Raw genomic sequence first — 26301 nt, forward strand, 5'->3', positions numbered from 1 at the left:
CAAAACATTATATAATTAGGTTTCGCACTTGTAAACAGATGAAATAGTTATGGTATTTTAAGAGCTCTCTTGGTATATACACATATTGCCACTTAAATCAATGACTTATACGGGTTTATAACCGACGTTTAGATTTTATTCCACCATTATGGACATGTGGTGGTAATAATTTCTCTTGTTAAAAATATGGATTGCTTTATTCAAGTAATAATTGCGGCGGCAGTTAAATAAAAGGGAAAACGAATCGATGTAAACCGGGGGTTGGCCATTTAGGTCGCAAATTAATGGGGTCTGGTTGATTTAGAAAATTTGTCAAAATACTAGATAAAGATGTTACATTTAGAAATACTTAATGTATATTTTGATATAAATATATTTTTAATATATTGTAATTGATAATATCAACACCCGTAAAATACATCAGCGTAATTTAACCTCACTTGAAGTTTTTCGCTTCATAAATTATTTATTTATAAACAAACAAAGAACACACAGATTTGATCCATTACAAAGAATATTGTTTGCTTTGTAAATTCCACACGGCGCATCTGATTCCCCTCCTTATGACTTGTGTGGTGCCGTGCTTTAACTGCCGCTTTTACCAACAATCTACCGAAACTATACAAACACGGGAGCTACAAAAGTTCTCTAGCTACCCGTTCTCTTTTCTTTTCACCGATGCCATATATCATGTGAAATTTACAAAACATCTGGGAACGGGGCAAAAGAGTTTAATACTTATGTCAAACTCCGACGCCATTCGCAATGAAAATGATGAGAGAAAAGCCGTATAAACGAGTTGGGTTAGGGCTAAACAGAGCTCAACTATTTCTATAATCACGGTAGAAATGTACCAAATGTATATTTTCTGTTTTAAAATTACGCTAACCTCGCAGCCTTTGGGCGCTGGCAATAACAGTTTGTTTAGTAAACCCGTCATAAGCACCATTGCAGTCTCTGGTTTTATGGAAAACAGATTTCGGACCAAGATCGTCACAGCAATTAGCTGCTGATTAATTTACTGTTGAAGCAATTTGCCTCAATTTAACCACGGCAAAGCAAGTCCGTCGAAGTTATACGGAAGGCACTTAGAAAACTAGACTGCTATTGCTTTGAAGCCATCCATCTTATGAAGTCAAAACTTTCTTAATAGCGTCTCGATCGTAAAAGCTTTAGATTGAAATGTGCTCTTAGTTCCCGGCGTTGTATTTCACCAAAGAGCTTATTAAAAGTCGGGGCGCGATCAATGCGTAATGGTATTTAGGCTTGCCAGCAACCCCATGGGTCTGAAACTGAAGAGCGCACAGTGATGATAGGGCAGTAACCAAGCACCTAAATATCTGTAAATATGATCTGGCCACGGTATATACATAAATTCTCTACATGATGAGTAGCTGCATGCAACAGGCTTTCTTTTATCTTATACCAGTTAATTATTAGAACCCAGCAAATATCGCCGTTGTCTTAACACCCAAAACTTGAAGGCTGGATTTTTTCTTCGCTTTCTGTGGGAATTTAAACCACTGACTGTAAACATAGTATTTCAAACAGCCTAAATTATTAAATATGGCATGTAGAAAATTAGACATATTTTCGCATTTCAAAGCGCTGTTTAGAAGATCGGTTTCAGGATCAGAAAAAGTTTAGAATTTCTTACAATTATTACAATATTGATTTAATTGGCCAAATTGCGTGAGAACTCATCTTTGTGGGAAACCTACCAATTTTTTAAAAACAAAACACCAGAAATTAATAAAAACCAAAAACAAACAGAAGTATTATAAGCATAACTGTTATATATTAAATAAACAATAAAATTAAAGGAAACTTTTTGTGTGGGAAAACAGGCTCATAAAGCTCAATAGCCTTATCGTTTTTAATTATTTTTACTTTCAGGCAGTTCACAAGTTTGTCGACCACATTTCCCCTCTCCTCTTCACCCGTGGATCTCAGAAGCTAAGCCAGTTGTACCCCATGCTCACTCGAGTTGGATAAACCATTTTAACAGCAAATCCCTCAGTCACCCTAGTCCAACAGCTCCTCTTACAGTTCACCCTTCATCCTCAGTCGGCACTACCAACAGTTTTAGTTTCCCACCAACACCTCCCAAAGATGGTACCCCTGATGCAACAGCTGCAGCAACGGCAAACTCTGAATTCTCTCCCGAAAACAAACCGGCCAAAACAAGCGAGGACAACACATTATTAACATCGTATCCTATCTCATCATCAGCCCAGTTTAAATCCAATGAAGATGGACTCTCTCTTCTATCCTCCTACCCCAGTGCACCATCATCACACCCCTTCTCTTCCTACCCCCCGTATATGACCGGATCTGACTATTCAGGAGGAGCACTAGGGTTCCACCCAGCTGGTGTGTATCGAGCATCATCATCTTTGTCATCACGTGCACGAACAAAGACAAGGTCTAGTACAGGTAAGACATTTAACTATTACAAAATATTTAATTCTTCTTGTCATGAAACCTGGTTATCACGACATCTCGGCATAAAACCAGTTAGCCGTTTAGATTGATCATAACCAGATTTACGGAAAATTTAAAGGAAACTCAATCTCGATTTCAATATTGACATTGTCAATTAAAATGTGTCGATATCACATTCTACACAGCGGGGTCCAGTAATTTAAATTTCTGTTTTCATTTATTATGGTTTTATGTTAGAGGTTTTAATCTTTACAACAATTATTCACACTCAAGATTTAGCTTAGTCATAAATAAATTAAAAGATTAACAATAGTTACTTCTTAATAATTATTTTTAATTTTCAAAACCGTGAGCTTAAAATTTAAAAAAAAAAGAATAAACACAAATTACTGTGTGAGCCTAAAATTTAAAAATATAGAAAATGCCTTAGCAGTGAAAGTGGGCTAAAAACCTTAGTTACATAAATTTGAACACAAATTACACCGTTTGCTTAAAATATAAATAAAAGAAAAGGCTTTAGCTTAAAGTATGCAAGTGGCACAAGGACTTTAGTTACATAAAACCCTTTACCAGTATATTGATTCGATTACAAAACGAACAAACAACGGATCTATAACCTGATTATTAAGTGATTCGTATTTACTAACAAGAAATGGAATCTTAGACAGAATCATGTGAATCGAAACACATGTTAGATAATTTCTAATAGAGAAGGCGTCCCTCATTTCTTTTAAATCATTTTCCTATTGTGGCTACAGTTATCAACAACATTACGTTTTAGAATTATTTTTTTCCGATTTTACCTGAACTATTTTTGTCTTTGAAATTCGTATTTTTGTTATCTCTCTGAATAATTTTATTTTATCAGTCCGACTCTGTTATCTTCTTAACCTCAGTTGAAATTGTTTAGATTAGATGTTATTTTTTAAAAAGCATTTCGCAAGCTTTTAGTAAATTTTCAATGCTCGGTACTTTGTAGCATGTCACGCACTTAATACCGATAACATTTTCATAAAAGTTTTAGATGTTGGGTGCAGCTAAATGAATATTAGTTCTTGTAATGGAAAAAATACACGAAGGTTATAATATTTAAATGTACCAATTGCATGTATGAGTTGGATTTACAAGATAACGTTTGAATTTCGTGCTCAGTTGCGTGTAGAGTCTAGAAATGATTTTCTTTTTTTCTATTTTTGTTAATATTAAAACAATAATTTCTAATTTTCTAATCTACCACATTTCCTATCTCACACAATCTTCAGTTTGAATAAAATTTGAAAAAAATGGAAACTAAAACAAAGTGTGTGTTTATTTATTCATTTCATCTAATTCTGATTTTCATTTAATATTCTCAAATACAGTTTTATCTTCCTTGGTTTTCACACATGCAAATCTTTAGTACAATTGAACAAACAACTGAATATTTAATGTTTAGAATAAATTACATTTATTTTTTTTACTTTCACCGCATTTTTGGGGGGTCTTGAAAGGCACGCCCCCACCCCGAACCATACGCATACATAGATTAAATAATATATTACAATCGAAGGTCAATTTTACTATATTTATATGATTTCATTTCTTATATATTTAATCACAAGTGTAATCTATATATGCCATATCACGTAGCTACTATTCAATATTATCTTGAATTATACAATATACACTAATAGTTGAAACTAAGTATATAGGAAGGATGTGAAGAAGAGGAAACTCTCTTAAAGTCTGGTCCGGAAACAAACTTCACAAGTAAACTCATACTGACTCAAGATTCAGTTTCTAACAATACAAATTAACGCGCATACCTTCTAGTTTTCTTAGCGGAAATATTTCTCCTTTTAAAATTTATCACTGTCTTCCAAAGTATGATTTATATGGTAGATGGGTAATAATTCATTTGGGTTTTTACGACTTTCATTATTATTTTTTTATTAAAGAGAGCCGAGTTTGTTTCCGACTAGGATAGCAATAATTTATTTGTATAATTAGAAATAATAATTAACATTTAAAATGAGCTGATTTGTTATTTTAAAAAAGTTTTAAAAGATTGTGTAACAATTGTGCTACCTAAAGTTGTTGAATTGGGCAAAAATAAGGTATCGAACTTGAATAGGCTATGTTACACTTCAGGTTTCGACACCTTAATCAAGAAGTTTTTAATGGAATTATTTCTCTTTGTTATATATACATATATAATTACGGATGCGTTGATGCAAACTGCGAACAAAACAGATATTAGTCATGTTTATTCAGGAAAAATTGAATTTTTTTTAAGATGCTGGATAATGTTTTTGAATATTTTATAACAGAGGAGAAATGGTTTTAATTTGGCTATCACCAGAACTAAGCTAGCGCTAATTCAGGCTACATACATCAGTTAAAGACAATTATATATTGATTTCAGACGATTTGGATGAAGTCGTAACACTTTAGTATAGAAATATCAATTTAACATTCTATTGTTCAGACAGCAATTACAGCACAATAATATTACGTTTTATTTATTTAGTACATCAAAATATTTAACCAACCTTAAGACATATTCTAAGGCTTAAAGATGTTTGTCTTTTTCACCAAGACAAAACAATGTAATTAACTGTGAATAATATTTTAATAATAGCCCAACATTTACAATTATCCAAAATCCAAAGAACTGGCATAACCAGAGTAAGGTATTTGTCACGAGCGGTCGTTAAAACTACTTTAAATCCTGCTGAAAATTTAAGCGACTCGTAAATTGAACGTAAATCCGTAAATTGAATGTATATCTTAGCTGTGGCTTTTAATCTGTTTCCAAGTCTGCATACAATATTTGTAGTCAAAGCACATTAAACGAATTTTATTTTTAACATCGATCGAAAAAAATCCCAACAAACCGTAAAACGGCAATTCCCCTTTAAAGCTGGAACAATAGTATATTGCCAAGAAACCAAAAATAAATGTTAAGAAAATTTGAATCTGGTTAATCGACCAAAAAGTGCATGTCGTTTAGAAAACCTGAATATATAAAGAATTCTTATTTAGATAGTCTTGAAAACAAAAGTCCCAACCCCAAAACACCGGAATCTTCCACGTGGTGTAAAATGTTCTTAAAGTACTTCCTTTAATATTCCAAACTCTTAGCACGCCAGTTCTATTATTTTCATATTCACTCTTAAAGTGCGTTTCAAGTCAATTATTGAAAATACATTCTCTATACTTCACGGTCCTATAATTTATCAGTTGTTGCATTCATGTTGTTTGATTGGGTGTCAAAAATACCCCGGCTACGATTTCAAATGATGTTTTTGTCACGTATAAATGTTTTCAAATTTATAAAATTCAATTCAGGGTTGTCAGGTCTAGAAATTTATTTGCTTTTTAATTTGATTGAAAATTTGATATACAACTTTCTCCAGGCAATATAAATGTTACACTTGACTAGGAAAAAACAAAACTAGCAAATAATGCCATCGTTATAATTACCACATTTACATATAAACATCCATCGATTTCACGTAAATTTATTTACATTAATTAAAGCCAAACTCGGGTTATTTGCACGTTTTTATACTGTAATCGTTAGCATTATGAAAATCTTTCGTTATTGTATCGTCACACACGAACGAATAAGATAATATTGTTCTATCGTATTTTGTTTTCAATATTTATCTATGTAATATCGATACCAATTCTATGGTAATTATTATTATTTTTATCGATCGCCAGTCTTAACATGAGTCAAAGTGCCATTTTTCTGCCTCTAGTTTTAACAATTTGATGCTTTGATTAGCTGCGTGGTTTTCGTTCGCTGATTTTATGAATGAATGAATGAAATCGTGTGACATCACAATCGTTATATTAACTTCCATCGAAGTCAGTCAGACATACCAATTTTCTTTGCTCTTTTTTGTTACTTCTTCTTAGCGAATCCCCTAAAGAGAATGAGAATACGTAACACGTAATTGTTATCCTCTAACACAATGGTCGCTTAGCCTCAATTATTTGCTTATGCTAACTTTGGATTTTTAATCCTAAACTAATCAGAAGAAATCGAAACTCCATGTAAAATGCATGAGCTGGTGGCATATCTCTTTGAGGCTATTCGTTTAGTTTTATCCCCAACCTCGCTCATTATACGTGACTTAAACGAGCATTATGTATACGGGTGTAAGTGGTCGACCCCCCTTAGAGAGTATTAATGAAAAGGGCTAGATGTCCAACGTTGAACGGGGCACTCCACGTCTGTCCAACATAACAGTCGACTTATCCACGTCTCCACTCTTATCAAGACCTTTTATGTCAGTCTTAGGATTAAGAAATAACGTATTTCAAATACAAACAACAGTTTGCGCAGCACTTTCACAATTTCCCGTAGCGGCCCCTAGTGTCTGTGAGGCGAAATGTGAGCAGACTCACTATAGCGACTTATTGTGGCAAAATGACTGTTTTTACGCCATAAAAGTCATCGAATGGCTCGAGTATCATCTCCGGTGGCAATCAACATTTCATGACACCATAAAAACACCGTCTTACTTGTTATTCAATACCTTACCACAAGCCGGTTTGATAATGTTTAAGCTTTTCGGGTCTTTGTAATAGATGTATGGCGAATGGACTAAAAACCTAAATTGTGGTTAAGACTACACTAAAACTTAAGTCGAGTGTTTGAAATAATAATGAAGTATATATACGCTATAAAACCCGAATCGAGTGTTTGGAATGAGTGTATTCTAAAATCTCAATCTGATGTTTGATATAAATGTATGTAGTTTGTATTAAAATCTGAATCGAGTGTTTGAAATAAATTATAAAGAACCGTTGAAATATCTTTACTAAAAACCCGACCAGTGCATCAGATGCTCCAATATATAATTCTCGTTTGGGGCGTTCACATAACTTAAAAACTTGCAATGTGCTTTTGCATTATGTGTATATTAATATTATTATCGAAAGTGAGTTCTCTTAGACAAAGAAAAAGTGTGTATATACGGATTATAGAATTGGATATTGTTTATACTTGGTTAAATATATAAAATATAAAGATTTTTCTCTGTATTTATTTTTAGAAGGAAGAGAGTGTGTAAACTGTGGGGCGACTTCCACGCCATTATGGCGTCGGGATGGAACTGGTCATTATCTATGTAATGCATGCGGTCTTTACCATAAAATGAACGGCTCTAATAGACCTCTTATCAAACCCAAACGAAGACTGGTAAGTTCACTTTTATGTTATTAATACTGTAGTTCTCACCATTACATTATGAAGCAGGCAATATCCACAAATCCCTTAACTTGAAAACGAGAAAGATCATATAACTACAATTTTGAAGAATCACTCTGCGGTTTTAACCATTAATGTAAATCTTGGTCTCTTTGCTTGAATTTCCCATGATATTTTGGTGAGACGAATGTTGTGATACGCTCACGGAAGGATGATGTGGCCTCTCTTACTGAACTGTTATCTCCCCAAATTTAATGTTGTTGCCGGTAGCAAATTAGTAATGGCGAGTTTTTGCTTATGTCAGAGAAGGTCAGTGGGTTAACTGTGATGTCATCCCAGTTAAACAGTAGTTTGTCTCACCGCCGCCATGATCACAAATGAAGGTTATCGCCATTATCTGAAAGTCAAATAAAGAAAGTATGCCTCGGGACGTTTAATATTCCTCTCAATGAAACAATGGATGTGTATTTACAGGCCGTAGAGAAATCTATTAGTAACTATACGGTAATAATTTAATAATATCTAGGGTTATGCGATCACATGGGATTTATTTTAAAATAGCGAAAAACCGGTATATCGTGACAACCAAACTTATCGCGATATGATTATTATCGTATCCCAATACTGATGGTAATACATAAGCTATATTGTCACCTTCTTAAGACAAGTGCAGCCGTAGTGCACGGTACGAAGTCCAAATGGCAGGTCACGATTGATGTAATCGAGGAATACTTGTTTTTCAAGGTCAAGGTTGGACAGTATTTACTGGCTTATAAATATCAAAAAAGTATATTTTAGCACACCTCTATTTATGTTTACATATTATCGTTATTAATATTTTACTTGGACTAACTTGTATGACAATCTATTGATAGAATTATATCCATTTGTAAAAATAGCATTATAAGTACCAGCTGATCCATCATGGCGTCTACCGACGTTAGCGACAATAATTTGACATCAAGCGACGATTTTCTGCCCAAGTATTCAAAATTTGACTTATTAAGATACATGCACAAATTATCACGATAATATTGCACAACCCTAAGATTAATATCTATCACTTCTTATGAAACGGATCAATGTTTCCTGGTGCATGATTTTCTCGGTAACTCTTAAAATCAGATCCTTCTTTGGGGGGAAATAGACCATCACGAACAAGCGAGTTATTCGTTAGAATTTGATCTAGATTGTCATACATGCTTCTGAAGATAATCGCCTGAAAGGATGAAATAGTCACCACAGACAAGATCATTTCCCTTACTCAAGACAACTCCCATCAAAGATATTTTTGGATATTCTACACACGCTTGCATAAAATCACAACCCACTTGTTTTCTGTTTATCGAAGGTATGATCGTTCGTCATGATTTCACCGAGGCCCAACATTATGTTTTGGTCTGTCTCTTTCAATATTATCTGAAATACAGACATGCCAGCCAATCCCAATGAACCAAATTATTAGATATTTCACAATAACTAACCAGAACAATAAGAGCAAATAATTATTATATTTCCTGGACTTTGTAAGCTACTACTATCACAAGAAGACAGAGATTCACAAATATTTCAAAAGTCAAAAATATATTCTAATGCAATTAAGCACTCCAGAGTATAAAAGAATATAATGGCCTGTACAAGTTATTATTGATTGATTTATCTAGAAACCTATATGGACATACTTTACAATTGAACGATTTTTGGGGGCAAAACATTTAAAAAAAAATAAAATATGTGTCCGATTGTATACACTTTGTATTCAACATTTATTCTTGTATATTGCTCTTTTGGTTTTACTATTTCAAATGAAATATTGTCCAAATTAAATAGATCTCTTATCCAAACCCTTCTCTACGTGTACATCATACACCAATGAATGACAAAACCAAACAACGATACACAGAGATTCTAAATTTATCAAGTCGACAAAACGTACTTGAACGTGATATTGTAATTAAAGGCAGGCTCTAAGTGGTTATAGACCACTGGATTTTTGATATGTAACCGAACACTTATAAAGTTCAGTACACACACTAGGTATTATTAACTATGTACTCTGATTTATATATAAATTCTTTATTAAGATCTACATTGGACATACATACACCTATTTATCTTTCTTTTAAACCCACAGATTTCAAGGTGTCATAGTATACCTGAATAGCAATCACGGATTCTTTTTATTAAAGACCCCCGAGAAACGTTAAAAAAAAACCAAACAAACATGAAGATTTAATAGTTATTTGTAAATTAGCTTGAACTATTGATGGATTGATATTACTGCCTCATTAGGTCCCTTGTCCAAATTTGAAACTAACGGGAAGGCTTCGGACAATTTGGTTTTAATTTGTTCGTAGAAATTTCAGAGAATTTTAGCTGAAAACAATACACGTTCATCAAATCGTGAACGTCATTGTATACGCCCTTTAAACTAAGACTATTTATTTTAATTGTTCGGTTTTAGAATTTCATATACCAAGCAGTAATAGAGCCATATTTTAACTGCGGGCGTAGGGCGTGACAATATTATCTTTACCTATTATTACACGCCACACAATTAATAAAACCATAATGAAAAATATTCAGAATTTATCATCTGTAAAGATAACAGTTATGCTATGCACATATGTATATTTCCCTTTTATGTTTATACACGTTTCAAATTTATACGTTTTTATAAGCGCCATTAATTAATATAGCGTATTAATGATGCTGAAAGGGAAGAGAATAGTTATAACAATATTTGATTGTTTGCATTTACTGTATTTAAAACATAGGTACAAAGTTTATTGTAATTTAAACCACCAAGGCTTCAAATCCATCTGTGGAATTCTTATTATGTTAAATTATAGACTAAGGAATATTAAAAGTTGGTATTTCCTGAAGCAAAAATTGACTTAATTACAATAAGATAATATCTGTAATTAGTTCGGTTATATTAGAGTTGCTTATAAAATTTGAATATAATGATGTAGATTAAAAATGGACGCGTCAATCTCTAAAACCCTAAATATACATAAAGTTAAAGAGAGTCACGTCACGTCACCACATAATCAAATATACTGTACGAGTATTGTAACTGGTTTATAGAAGAAACCTTAATGCATAAAATCATTACATGGTTGTGTGTATACATGAAGTATTCATAAATTTATTCCATTGTATTCAAATAATTCTTAAAACCGAAACTAAGGTCCATTTTCCAAATTTATCTGAAATGATTGCACTATTGAGATTCCATCAGAGAATGTCTCTTTAAATTAGAGATATCTATGAAATGTTTCCTTGTTTTAACTGGCCTGGTGTTGATGGTAATTGGTAATTAAAGTGTGGGTAATTGAGATAGAAACTGACCTGCCAGCCGTCAATCACCACTTGACCACAAGTTCCAACCAGTTAATGAAGCGCTTTATTAGATGATGGCCACTTGCTAACTATGATAAATATCAACTTAGTAATCTAGTGAAGACCATAACAACAATTAGAATAGAACTTATATAAAATAATAAACAGATTGAGTATTTAATTTAAAAGGTTTGGCATATTTGAATAAGAAAACGAAAATTCGCTTGAATACATTCCGAATCTAGACTTTTGTTGATTGAAATGTCTAGATCCAGGTTTTAAAAATTCGATTTTCTTAGAGTATTAAATGACGTAAGATCCCTGTTATAAAATTTCTTTGATTTTAGGTCAAAATAAAGATCTGATGAATTGTGTGGGGTGATCGGATGTGTTATTATCTATAGACGTACTGTTATCAACAAAGGCATATTGTCATAACAAATCTACATATAAAATTCATTCAAATTCAAAAAAGCATTCTGGATTCAAATCAAAGAAGTTTAGCCATTTTAATTCTAACCAAGATCGACTTAGCTTTCAAATGTTAAAAGTTGAATGGGGCAGGTGACTAGCTGGTACAAAATAGTAAAAAAAAGGAGTCGTGATGGCAGTCATGAACTAAAGACAGCTGTTGATTGACTCGTCATATTCATATCCCCTTTACTCTCCTCGTCTCTTCCGCCACACTTAAGGATTAGACTCAGGTTGAGAAAATCTATAATCCACCCTTTAAACACTGCTTATGGCTGATTGAAGGGGCGGGACATTAGGCGAGCTTTTTCCAATAGGTGAAAACATTTTTGTTTGCTCAGGGCTGGATTTTCAAATTGTAAACTCATGCCGGGCTCGTTTCTTTTGTGGGAGTCATGTTTAAACATCATTTAGTAGGGCCGCACGAAATCGCGCTGAAGTAGCGAGGGTCTTCAGGTTATGTTTGCAGAATCTCGTGTTGAATTCCACTTAATGTAAACAGCATTTATAGAAGATTGCCGGCGACGGGAAAAGCGGCGCTTAGGCTGCATTTGACACCATTTGCAAGCAAAGGAAGTAGTGTTAACCCAGACCACACTCAAACAATATGTAAAGAAAGCCAGGGCTGTTGGCTAGTAGAGTCGGTAGAAATAGAAATGAAATCCAGCAGGTTTTTAGTGGAGGTCGATTTTAACGGGTTACGACTAATAGTTGAAAGATTTGATGATTTTGTAGTGTTTGGTTTACCTAGTTCCTATCATATAGGGGTTAAATCAGGTTGAAATACTCATACTTCTGTCAACATATAGATCTTTGTATACTATTATCGGACCAGGGCGGGATATAATTTGGAGTTTTTAAGAAAGAAAACAAAGAAATAGCCAGTTAACTTGATTTATTATATTACACTATCATAAATTTCGTGTTACTACAGCACTTGAATGCCTCTGATATCAATTTTGCAAGATATGGGAAAGTAGCATTACGATTTTAATAAATTTCGAATCTTGGATTTTAAAAAAGACGAAACGAAAGGTCGAAAAGAGGTTCTATTTCCGACATTCCCAATATAGGATTGATGAATTCGTTCTTGTGATATTCGTTTGTTTTAATATATGGCGCGCGGAACTCTTTTATTGGCAAGAGTGCATGAACAGAACACGGACAATTTGATACAACACCAACAATCTAAAGTTCAAGACTTTGAAGTGTTGGAAGGAGAATCAGTCGACAAGACCTAACAAGAAAAACTATATTGTTCCATTTCTTCACGAAACCAGAAAACACGACAGATGTATATCGTCAAGTTTCTCCGATAACCGTCGTGTTTTCTCTGTAAACAGCCATTATTTCCTTTGGTGTCTTCAGTGGCAAACTCCAGTAGAAGGGGAAATTTAGATACAAGCGTAATAATTCCAACTATGATACTCTCCGAGGCATATTTTTAATGGCCCATTTCAATCCCCCTTGTTGTAACCTTTTACTTTATATACTCAGAAATGCTGAAGGTATCAAAATAATTCCCTGGTATTCCGCCGTTGTTTCGTATGATAACACCCTCTGAATCCGACACGACAGCTACATGCTTGGGATTGCTTAAAAAATCATCAGCTATTTTGGGTGGCCATTTTAAAGAGACAGTTCGTGTACAACGTAAATATGTGACTGAAATCAGTTGAAGCAATTTTAGATAATGTTATTAACCTTGAATTGTAACCAAACACCTGCTAAATAATCAGATATATTGCTATAAATGAGATTTGTCTTCACAGCACCCTTTAAATCGTCAGATATTGCTATAAATGAGAATTGTTCCCATAACCTCCCTTCATTCATCAGATATTGCTATAAATGAGAAATATCTCAACCATTATTAAACTTTTTGAAGGGAAGGATTTCAACTTATGTTGCCTTTAATACAATCTTAGACAGACCGTCATTAGATAAACGAGATATGTTAGTTGTTACATAATACTTGTAATTTGTGTTCAAGAATTATAAACAAATTTGGAACCCTTGGTTAAATATGGTGATCGTCTCTTTGGCGCTTTTCAATTTCAATTCATAAACAAAATAACTCGCATTGAAGGTCACATGTTTTTAAACTGTTTTGAATATTGCGTTGAGGGCATGGGATAATTTTACTAAAATTCTTTGTATATGTTTCTGTGACCAATACAATACGCTCTTGTTTATTTATGTTCTCACAAGGTTTGAAATCTTTTTAACTGGTAAAAAATATTTTTTACTTAAAACTGACTTTCGCGTCAAAACTTTAACAGCGTGTTAAGTAATAATTTTATGTTCTCGAATGCATGTCTGATTATTCTCATGTAAGTTAGTAATTTTTCTGTGAACTTGGAACTCGTGTTTTAACAGGAGCATGAATAGGTCTTAATTAAATTAGCTAAAGGCAACGTATAAATACGTATAAATAAAGAGACGGAAGCGTTTGATCGACTCGCTTTAGATAAACGATATCTGTTCTCCAGAATGCATTTAAGTATTGAACAAAATTTTATGTTAAAATCCCACAAAATGATATTCGTGTTTCAATCTGTTATTTTGACACCTTATTAAAGGACCTAAGTCCGTAACTCAAAATCCTCCAAAATCTTCGACATCGAAAACACGAATTATTGGTCAATTTAAATCAACATTGATGATGTAAACTTACCGGGAAAAGATGAGCTTCTGATATCCGATATTTAAGATAAAATAATTTTTTTAACATTGGTACACGAATCGTGTACCATAATGCGCTTCAGCCCCAGTTGTATTGAGAGACTCGAGGGACGAGGCTAGACACATTGCACCAAATCAAATGGAGTTATATAGACTAGAATAACTAGACGCTAGAAATTTGCACTCGATTGAGATTGCTGACTTATTTCGCTGAACATAACTGATTTGAAATTGGAGTAAAAACGGAAACCATTAAATGTAAATCAGTTTATATACATTCATATTACAGTATTATATGCGTTGCGACCCACTTTTGTGAATTTCTAGGTCCCAGATGTTAGCGATTTAGCTCCTTTAAATTTCATAAAAGTATGACCAACGCTTATTTAGATTTCCGCTTAGGTTTTTAAAAAAATGGTCTATTAATTAATGTAGGTATTCATTAGATTGGGTTAAGTTTCTCTAAATTATAACTTTAATGGATGCGAATGGATGTATCACCTTGCGTTCGGCTGGGTAACATTTGGCTCCTTTTCTACTCATTTATTTATTCAACGAAGCGTAGACATGAATATGATGTGAATAGCTCGTAAACATACGTTATAGTTGTAGAGTCTGTATTCTTCCTTCGCTTCGTTTGTTCACAGTTTGTAAACACGGTCAACTGGAATCATTCGTCGCACTCCGGTCAATTTTGTGTTGAATTTTCCTCACATCTTCGTGGGAAGTACTGCAACAGATGCTAGTCCAATAAAGACATGCAGCGTTTGCCGCTACACTTGTTTAAAGAGTGATCACGCGTTGTTAGGATCAATAAATCAAAAAATCGATTTATTAAATGTATGATTTGATTAATTAGTTGGTTGGTTAATTGTATTCAAATTTTGCATAAATTCCGTTTAAATAGAAACACCATCATGAATACAAAGCGAATGAAACTTGGTGTAACGTTTGTCTTGATAATGCAAGACATATAGCCACCAATAAATGCTAGCGATTCCTATCATTTAGGCAAAAGGCATACACGAATACAGGTCTTGTGGTTTTGTTTATGATGTTTTGAGATAATGGATATTGCTTTGGGACTCATAGCCAAATAAGACTAAAAACTTTCTCGTTAATACAGAAAAACTCAACGCTTCAGATTCATTACACAGACAGAATTTATATCCTCAGGCTTACTTGTTTTAAATTATGATAATTATTGCTCGTATATGTTAATATAGTATATAGAATAAACGCAATATGTTACCTATGTATAATTATATATAGGTGTTGATTTGACACCGCAGCTAACAATGGTGTAAAACAATGATGAAAAGAGAACAAAAACCTTCTGAAATAAAAGTGTGTATATATTTACAGATCGGAAACCCCATAGAGTAGTAACATATTGACCAAAACACCAGTCATTTAAAGATATTAGTAAATGGAATATTATGAAAGGCGCATTAAAAGATGCGATTATAATGACACAGGCCATATTTATATCATATGTTCTTATATGAGCTACGGTAATAAGTCGTTCTTAATATATCCATGCGCTGAATCGGTGTATGTATGATTTAACAAATTCAAAACAAATATAACAATTTATATTTTTAAACAAACAATGTTATGATTGTGCAGACCTACAAAAGGTGATTCTAATTTATTTTTTTTGATAATATAGAAGCGGTTAGTGTGTACCTGTAAAAATAATTAAGTTAGCTCATGAATGCTGAGCAAAGCTTATTTCAGATCTGAAAGGGTCTTAGCTTTATAATGTGTAAATAAAGTCAAATTATTCATTGATCACTCCTAATATTGTCGTGGAGATCACTATGTTGATTCTGGTAGACTTAAACACTTCATAAAGCTTTAAGTAAACGTATGGAGATTTGAACATTTAGTCATATCATATGACCGTCATAATATAGTCTAGAAATACCCTGTATATATATGAGAAGCTCTTAGGGTCACCATTGACAATGCCGAGTACGCGTCATTCTGTCAAATAGAACTTCCCTTTACGGCATTCGACCACATAATTGACGTAGCTCTTTTTTAAAGAGATTGTTCAAGTTTTCTTTAATGGTTTATATCAGTTACTCGGATTGAGTTATGGCTACAGGGAGGCGTGTGAAATGATATCTATTTATTTTTTATGAGAGAAAACTGTCTTGCTGCTCTTCAAAATTTTAAAAATATAAGGCGCGAGATTCAAATGTGTAAAGCGCGGTAAAATAGTAATAAAATGACGCCATTTATTGATGTGGGTTATTTGATATAACCTTCCTTTTCTTTAAAGAGACACTTTAACAAGGCAATACATGTAATTTATATTTTAAATAACTCGAGACACACCTGGGTATCGACAATCCAATCAATGACCTACTTAGAGTAAGGTAGGCCTACTTTGGGGGAGCGTCATTAAATTACTTGAAAATCATCCAAATATATATATACCATATTTAAATCAAGGCAGATATTCTTTTTTACTTTTTACCAACCGGAGAAGATCCTAAAGCTCTAATGCTTCTTTAAAAGACATAATTGTGTACATGTTGATGGCATCACGTTAACCTCTATCTCAAACTCTGACAATTAAAGATCGCATACAAAACAAATATCTTATAGTAAGTTATCAACTGATGTTTTATGCTCAAAATTCAATCTATTTTCAGTCGGCGGCAAGACGAGCAGGTACGAGCTGTTCTAACTGCGGTACATCAACAACTACGTTATGGAGACGTAATCATAATGGCGATCCCGTTTGTAACGCTTGTGGGTTATACTACAAACTACATAATGTAAGTAAATTTATATATATATATTTTTTATCTTCTCGAGCCATTTTTAAATAGTTTCTGTTATAAAGGAATTTAAATAGGCGTCCGAATAGATCTCGGCTTGAAAAAACTCGACGCCTCATGTCGAAAATAACGAACTCTCTAAACTCTTTCGGTTGTCAATCAAGAACGATTGCCACTTTCCCAAAATGTTGTTGTCAATATTAGTTATCGAGGTGTTAAAAGAAATCTAGCACACTGCCCTTAAACATCTCAAAATGGCATCTTGACTAATGTGAGTTGAAATGCCCTGAAGAAAAGCAGCGAATGTAAATTCTTTAGCAACAGAGCGCATTCTAATAAATGGGAGAAAGTTTCGTTACGTTCCTGTTCTGCGTGTTAAAGATGCCAGCCAATGAAAGGCGTCACTATCGTTCGTGTGAATGAAAGTGGAAGCCGGTTCAGTCGTTTCAACTTCTAGAATTATCAACACAAATAAACTCCGGGACATAGTTTAGTTTCTCGATTATTTTTCTGTCTTCTGGCTAGAAAAACAAAATACATTGTTTAGTTTATGGTGATCGAATTCACTGCCGTGGCGTAAACGACGACAGTGCCTTCTCATCTTGTAGACTTTTGTCTCCACGGAAAGTATGGCTTGCAGTTTAATGTTTTTGACCCATGGAATCAGAACGAATGGTCTTGAATTTATTTATGACTCGACTTTTGCGTTTCACGAATTTGGTCCGGGCGATATATACACTAGATTTTGGAATGCTAATTTGCAAATTTATTTATCTATTAATGCCGTTTTTGAAATGATCCCAATCTCTTAAATAAGTCCTCCAGATTTATTTATGACTCGGTTTTGCGTTTCAAAAATTTGGTCCTAGCAATATATAATAATAGTTTCAGGAATTATAATTTCCAAATGTATAATATATCTATTATTTCCGTTTCAGAAATGTCCCCATTCTCCTAAATTAGGTTCTCCTTATTCTTTGAAACTTATCTTGAATATTATTCCTTGTTTATTAGACTTAATAAATCGATTATTTCGATTATCAACCAGCTTTAAGTACAGGGCATGTTGTTAAGCTCACTTTTTTATGTAAACAATTTATAACTAATTTGTTGGCTGTAATTTTCTGATTTGGTAATTAATTAATTTCTAAGTGAAAATGTGATTTTTGGAAGAGATTAGACGGTTGTTTATTTATTCTAAACCTAGTTAGAAATATATTGTGTTTAATGAGCCATTGTTCAAAGTAAAATCGCTCGTTTTTCATGTACTTTACCTGGAAATTATCTGAATGTAATTCTCCTGATATGAAATTACACGTGTAAATATTGACTCTTATCTAGAAAGAAAAAAATGTGAAAATGACCAGGTAAAAGAAACGATTTATAATTGACATTTACTCGACATCTCTCCGGGGAAATTAAATTGACTTTAATTTCGTATTAAAGAAACATATTTTGTACGGAAAACGCCAGCCAATGAGTGATGAGCATGGCTGAAAGTTTCTCTTTTCTCTTGTTATTTTGGATTAAAAAATTGAAATGACGACAAGTTATCAAAAAGACCATCTTATAATTGCTATAAATTCGATCCGGACTTGAAGGTTAGCGCGATGCAGCAAGTCTGAAAGTGGATAATTGATAACCACAAAAGGTTTTTTTTGATTAATTTGACTCAAAGTTACCTGCTGCAATTGAAAGTATCGACATTTTTTTCCATCGGAATAAATTTTTTTTTTCTAATTTCAAGAGATGGTCGTGATAAAGAAAAGACACAAGTTATCATACGTTAAACACAATAACATTTATGCTAATCAGAAATTAAAGAAGTTGAAACTCTGGGTATTAATGAATGGCGGTGATTGTTTTGGTTGTAGATTGGTATACAGTTATATATATTTATATGTCAAAGGTTATTTAGCCAACTGGAGTTGGTTATCAGACCAATCCACCTGTCTCTAGTTTTTCCACCTTGTCATAAGTTATCGTCAAATTTGAGAGCATACAGCGTGGTGTGTGCTCGCGCGCTGCGGACATGGTGCTCGCGTGACGAAATAGAACGCCATAATATAGGCGCCTACCCATTGCCGGGTTTATTTTCGCCGACGTTAGCGTATCAGATTCCATAGCTAGTAATATATAAATTGTTAAGATCAAAGCCAGGGCTATTCGATGAGAGCCGAGTCTCACTAGCTAGACAGTATGGAGTCGACTTGAGAACAGTCGCCTCGCATGGTTGACTTTCATTATTTCGCACAGGGTCAGAGCGTTGTTATTAAAGATTTTGAAACTCTTTGCTCCTGGTACAAATACTTCACGTCTCTGCGAAGCTCGCATTAGACTGTTAATATATATAGAACCTATTTACAATCCAAAGATGATTACTTAAATATATATAATATAATGGTTGTGTTGTCCTACATCACATTTTCACAAAGAGTGGGTTGTTCAAGATGTTTTTGTTGTAAAATTCTGTTAAATTATATTTTTTGGAACACCAAAAGAAAAAAAAAAGAAATTTGTATGAAAAGCGAGTTTCTTCTTGCTGCTTGGAATTATTTCAAGAATCACAATATGCTGCGTTGTTTGGCTGTTTTTAAGTAAATGGGAAATTATATTATCTGCTACATATATTTATTTCATTTATAGATATAGACACTACATATCTACAAGACATTAACGTTTTTAGAGACATTTAAAGCCCCAACATGCCAAAATAAAGGTTGAATATAATTTGCTTCGAATGCATTTATATTTCAAGAAATTGTAAAAACAAAAGATGTTACCGGAATATTATTCATTATTTAAAAAGCTAGTTTAGTACTGTTGCACTCATTAAAAGCTCTTGTGGATAGTTTGCGCCTGAATATGAAAGTGAAAGGAAGTTACGAAAACTTCTTTATTGTCTTTTTAGAGGAGGGTAATTCATACGGAAAAACGTTCTAAGACTGTAAGCAGGAGAAAATTACTTTAGTTTTACTTCAAAGGCGTATGCTAATCCTCTCAGAATACCTGGTAGTCGGAATGCTTAATTACCTTCACCCCGGGGGCTTTACCACCCTGAAGTATTCACATTATTGAAGGACACACAATATCTGCGACCGAAAAGAGCATCCCAGCTCCTCTGGCGTCGGATAATTGGTCAAATTGAACGGGGGTCGATGCTCTTTTTGTTTGATTGAATGCAACTCTGTATAGCCTGTCAGTGGGTGTCTTTATTATTTCGTTTCGGGTAATTATCCGGGGCGAAAGATCGGTGCTAGTTTGCTAAATTTAACAATTTTCTTGAAGTCACATAATTAACTGCTTGTAAAGAGACTGGATTTACACCAGTGCCTCCCGTCAGCACAGATCATAGGCTTATATAATGCGTTACTTTCTACGCAAGTCCTAATTAACACGAAGAAGTCAATTTAAAAAAAAAAGAAATGTTGTCATATCAAGGAGATCACTGGTTCGTTTTGTAATTTAATTTTTTGTTGTCGGATGTGATCAGTAATTGGACTCATTCATTAGTAGCATCGAGTTGCTTACCTTCTCTTCTACCATAAATCAACTAAGAATTCTAAGATCATAAACAAAGCTTGCTGACCAGAAAGAATTCTCGTTAAAGTTTTGGGGTAGAAGTAAATGGGTAATTTGAAATTTATTTGCCAAACATCTGAGACTTGACACTCCTAAGCATCAATGTAATCACCACATACCGACAACCATAATATTCGGATTCTCAGTTCGCGAAGGTTGCGTCCGGTATCTGTAGCTTTACTTAATTTTCTCAATTTTATTTCTGTGGTGAATTTTGAAAGACTCGTGAAAAGGGTTCTTTTTTATGAGGAACTGTGCTGTTGTTGTGCGGATGTCACGTTCCAGCTGTCGCCACTCCACGCCTGATAAAGATGGTGATAGCACCTACTGCATCCAACATTCGAAACTTTTACGACGGTTGCTCTTTTCACTCTCCAAATATCTCATTAGCTAAACATCTAATGTCAGGTTAATTCCCACGTTGAAATCACCTTCTAAACACCGTTTGACAAGACGAGTCATTAACACAGCGTGTGAAGCTCCACTGTTACTCTCATCGTCTGTGGTGGGGGATTTTTAAACAGGGGGATGTTCATTTGGCATAATTAGGGGAGGAGAAAACAAGGATAGGGCCAAATAATACTTACAATGGTATGCACAATGAAACGGCGTAAACGAGTTGTAATCACCATTGTCAAGAGTTTTTCCGTAGCTCGGAGGAGGGTAATTTTGGGAGTCGCGACACGCCAGTCGAATGAAGATATACAATGGACGACTCTTGGTGACAAACTATATCTGATCGCATGAATGAAAACTGTTTTCAGATTCGAACTATGTTTTAAAACCGAGCAAGCCGTCTGCTAAGTGCGGCTAATGACGGAGAGAGTCGAGACATTATTTGTGTAACTGTCATGGGTAAAGGGACACAAACAATAACTTGTGATTAGCCTTATACTGCCATTGGTAATTATTGCCTTTCAAAACATTTACTTATAAATCACAGCGACAGCCTATTTTCTTTAACATTTTTTACAACCTTCTGATCCTGGTAGTCGGAATTTTTTGATATTTGTGAATATATTTAGATATATAGACCTAAAAACGATTCGTTTATAGAGCCATTCAACACAAATATGGTGTTTAATTTTATTTCAATAATTCGCTTGCACGTAGGGATCTTTAGCAGTGGGAGGAAACCGAAGGCCCTAGAAAGAACCCACGAGGTAGGACAAGCGATCCTACTTCTTGTCACGCACGTATTCGTTTCAACTTCTTACCGAAGAAAATAGGCGTAACGGTTGAGTTACTTTCCTCGCTATGGCATGTTTCTGTGGATACCCCAGTAAAATTATTAACAATTACCAAGGGAGTGTAAAATCCCTGCACGGAAAAATTACGAAATAAATACTAGTAATTATCGTATTAAATGTGTAAGGTTATATAAGATACTTATAGTAGATATCCACCTCTGTCTGTAAGGGTAGGAAGTATGGGGACGGTCCGTGTAAACAAATGGCTAAGCGGATCAGACATTCAATTGCCCGCATTTCCTTGACCACAACAACCTTCTCAAATAACACCTTTAAGTCTCGTAAATCAATGCTTTGTTTCTCATTTATTACCTACATGGAAACTAGTTATATAAATAATATAGTGTGCTTTGTCAGCGGTTTTTTTATAACGATTATTAATAATGTAACGCTATATTGATTTCAAATATTTGTTCAAATAAAACTAAAGAAATTTCACCCTCTTTTACAATAAGTGATTGTCACGTGAGTTAGTTTATTTACACCCCGCTTAATGTGCAAGTTGACGACATATTTCATAATTTAAGACGCATATTGCTAATAAATCGCTCCATTTATATGATGGATATTTGCGACACGGAGATCTGCTATAATTGTTATCGTTCGTGGTGGAAAACACAAATTTCAAATTATCCATCTTTGGAATTCCACTCTTTGCAAAACGCGTTTGGAAAAGCGTTAGGAAACTAATTGTTTATTACCTATTTTAAATAATTTAATTAATAATTCAATATTACCTTCTGAGAAGGTAAAATAGGTCTTTAAAAATTAGGAGCATCTGCGAAAATATAAAATTTAGCTAGAGAGGTTCATAGAAATGGTTTAGCTGAAAGCAGTAAGGGCAGGTTGATCATCGACAAATTTGAGAAATTTATTAGCAGGTGGCGTTCAAACTCATTCTTGTCATAAATTATAGTCTATTAAAAGCCACCCACTCTTTGTCTTTTACTCAAAGTCCAATCAATGTATAAAATGATATTTTGTCCAAACGTTAAAGAAGACAAAAACAAAAATTAAAATAACCAGGGCGGCTCACCAAAAAACATTTTTTATTTGTTCAATTTTAATTTGGGTTAATATAATGATTTTTCTGTCAAATGAACAGTTAATAGCACATTGCTCGTCGACCGGTTTTTTCCTAGCAATCTTGATTTTTCGTATTCGCCGTATTTTAATATTTTTTTTTTAAAAAGTCCGCAACATGTGCTCTTCTTTGTCTATTATAGTTAATGTAGCGAGTCAATCCAACCTTTGTTTAGTTTTGGTTTGTCTTCTTAAACTACAAAAGATTAGTTCATGCTTCGATAAGAGCGTTTTCCATCTGATCAGAACCCAATAGAAGGCAGACCGTTAGATAGACAGACTAATCTCGGTCGAACCCTTTTCTTGCTGACTGATTTGACTGCGGAGAAGTCAATTTGTCGAACATTAAATAAAAATTATGACCACGTTAAAAACGAGTTTATGTTATGGATGCTCTGTTGAAGATTCGAGCAGCTGTTGACCCACCAGGGGGCGCATTTACTTTCATCACACATAACGTATATCACACTTTAGATTTATCTAATTTATGACTTAATCTAGATGTTGGTAAAACATAATATGAATATTTTTTATTTGGAAAGAAATGTAATTTTAATTAAACATCTTTAATTTTTTGTATATTTCAGATTAATCGTCCCCTCACCATGAAGAAAGATGGCATCCAAACCAGAAATCGCAAGATGTCGACTAAATCAAAGAAAGGCAAGAAAGGAATGAACTGTATGTCTGATTTCTTGAAACCATTAGACAAACAATTCGGTGGATTTGGATCACCTAACTTCAACCACGCGATGCATGCGCCCATGCCCGCATATAATTACATGACAGGCGGAGGTTCTTTTGGTGGAGGGTTTATGTCGTCTGGCGGGCATCCTGGACAGATGATGGGAAGCTTGTCTTCAGGTTTCAACAATTTCCCTACATCAGGCTCATTTAGTTCCTCCTTCAGCAGTATACCGAGCATACCATCGTCAGGTCTTAACCTATCCACAGCAACTAATATGGTGGGAGCCGCCATGGCATAATGAGTGACGTCATATTATTCAAACCAGGTCAAAAACACAATCAAAAACCTCAAACGAAACGCAGTGTTGAACTGTGGCGATTAGAATGTTTTGTTTTGGTATCTACAAAAACATGCACAAGGTCCTATCCTTGGTGAGTGCTCTTCAATCAGACCTTATCATCGTACTACAGGAAGCAAGTGAGCTACTTGAAACTCTTCAAGACAAGTAAACTCAAGGAGACTCGGGATCACGGTATACCCGACTGTGCTACAAGTTTTCATTTCACTCAAGTGAATTGGTCTGGGCTTCGTGCTAAAAATTTTGATTTTCGCCTGTCGCCAAAAATTTCGCCAACGTGAGCACTGACTGTAAATGTGTGACAGTCACACAGCAGTTAGAAGGAAATGTGTACAATTTACATTTGAAGCGCAAAGTGCAAGTGAACGCACAATACGAGTGTGTTTACAGATTGTTGTTAATACGTATAAAAAAAAGTTGTACATGTTTTCTATGATCTAAAATATTGTAGCACGGCATACATGTTTGTGCTAAATGAAATATTTATTATGGAATGACATCAGTGACACTATTTCTAATAAACTACCATAGACACTGTGGGCATTACAAACCTAAACTTGTGTATATAAATATGAGGGATTTTGAAACAGTGCGTAAAAGGAACTGGGGGCTTGGAATGTGCTGAGGTTTATTTCCTCTCTTCTATTCTATGTCACTTGTGTATTTTGAAGTAAAATAAAATAAAAATAATACTCGAAATGATCCTATAAGTATTTAAATGTGATGAACAATGTTGATATAGTGCACCTTTATGAATGTCACATCTTGAATATCATATTATTAATATATAATGTATACTAGTATACAGTCAAAGACTGTTAATGTGTACATTGAAGATTTCAGTTTATATTTTCCAAAATATTTTTGGGAAAGAAGACTAAATAAAGCAATGACTTTGAATTATAATAAAATTCTCATTATAATCATATATATATAAAGGTGTTGCAGGACTTGGCTTGTCTCCACAGGGTATGAAATATTAACGTACCTCATTAATCCTGATGAGATTGAAAATATCATTGTTAAAGAATACCCACCTTCAAGATACGCTCGCTGGTCATTGTCAGATTGTTGTAAATTTTTCTCCTTCCTGGAGTTTGTTTATATATTAATATTATCATTATTTATACGGTTGTACATTGTTTTGTTTTTTTTTTCAAATGAAATGACACAAGGGTATATTTTAAATGTATATTTCTTTTTTCCCTCAATATAATTCTAGTCTATTGACGTAAAAAGCATTATTATAATTATCTATAATATTTATGTGACGTTTCCTTTTATTTGAATGGAATAAATTTAAACAATTTAATCTAATAACATAAATAATCTTATAACATACATTGAGATAATTGTAATGGCCATACGATGGGGTCGAAATCTCTACGCAATAAATGAAATGTTTTTCATATAATGTTTGAAATGAAATATAATCACTAAAATTAAATGTTGACATTTTAAATGTAACATTATACTAGTTCTATGATAAAATAAAACTGTATAATTATTAATAATTACATTCGTCTCGGAAAACAAACGGGAGGTGAATTTTGTAACTGCCTTTGTAAAATGTAAAAACCGGATTCATTAAGGTCACGAAACGAATATAATATGAAGTAGTGAACTTTTTTTCATAGCTGTCAGCAAAAAAATAAAACCCAACAAAAAACACACACATAGAAAACACAGAAAAAAGTGGATTGCTTTTGGGTTTGTAAGAATATTTTCTGTTTTACAAATACTTGTAAACAGACAGAGAACACTTTGGCAATACATCACGCGAAACTGTTTACTTTACTCAAGTACAAAGATACAATTTTAGATACCATTACCCTCTTGGGTATGGCTTGGTTGGTGCAAAGAGAATAAATATAGAATATATAGATATTTAACTTTACGGACGTCTTTTGTAAATATTTATTATAAATCAATCCATTATTGTTTTTAGAAATGGAAGGACGAGCGTTATAAGTGTGTCGATTTTAATCTCTCGATTGTCAAGGCTGCTAGTATCTTAAGGCATTAGTGAAAGTCGTTAGAGATGATGAAAGACGAACACTTAGACGTTTCTGTCAAATAAAATGTATTTTGTATATATTATACATTGTATTATTATTTCTGCTCAAATTTTATGTACAGATATTAAACATATCGGCAATAAAACAGTGAATGGCATCTTGATGTTTCTTGTTCATCATTTGAATTATATGCAATATTTAGAGTTAGAAATCCGGATTTTCACAGGAATCAGAAAGTTTTATCAACCGGGAATATTCAAGAAATGATTTCGGAAGGCGGATGAGATATTTCTTTGAAAACGGCGACTACGTGCAGTATGTATCCTGATATTGTCATATTTGTAACGGATTCCACATAATCTGTATCAGATCAGGCTT

General features: G+C 33.7%; 1 protein-coding gene across 1 annotated transcript in view; it reads left to right on the forward strand.

Moving 5' to 3' along the window:
• Positions 1–26080, forward strand: part of LOC126826655 (transcription factor GATA-3) — a 29018-nt gene extending 2938 nt beyond the window's left edge. The window contains exons 3-6 of the mRNA XM_050555634.2: positions 1897–2436; positions 7494–7639; positions 16816–16941; positions 23447–26080. Of these exons, the coding sequence (XP_050411591.1) occupies positions 1897–2436; positions 7494–7639; positions 16816–16941; positions 23447–23845 (1211 nt within the window). The 3' untranslated portion in view covers positions 23846–26080. The remainder of the gene's footprint in view (positions 1–1896; positions 2437–7493; positions 7640–16815; positions 16942–23446) is intronic.
• The last annotated feature ends 221 nt before the right edge of the window (positions 26081–26301 follow it).

This window comes from Patella vulgata, chromosome 7 (assembly GCF_932274485.2).
Source record: "Patella vulgata chromosome 7, xgPatVulg1.2, whole genome shotgun sequence".
NCBI classification, from domain to species: domain Eukaryota; kingdom Metazoa; phylum Mollusca; class Gastropoda; family Patellidae; genus Patella; species Patella vulgata.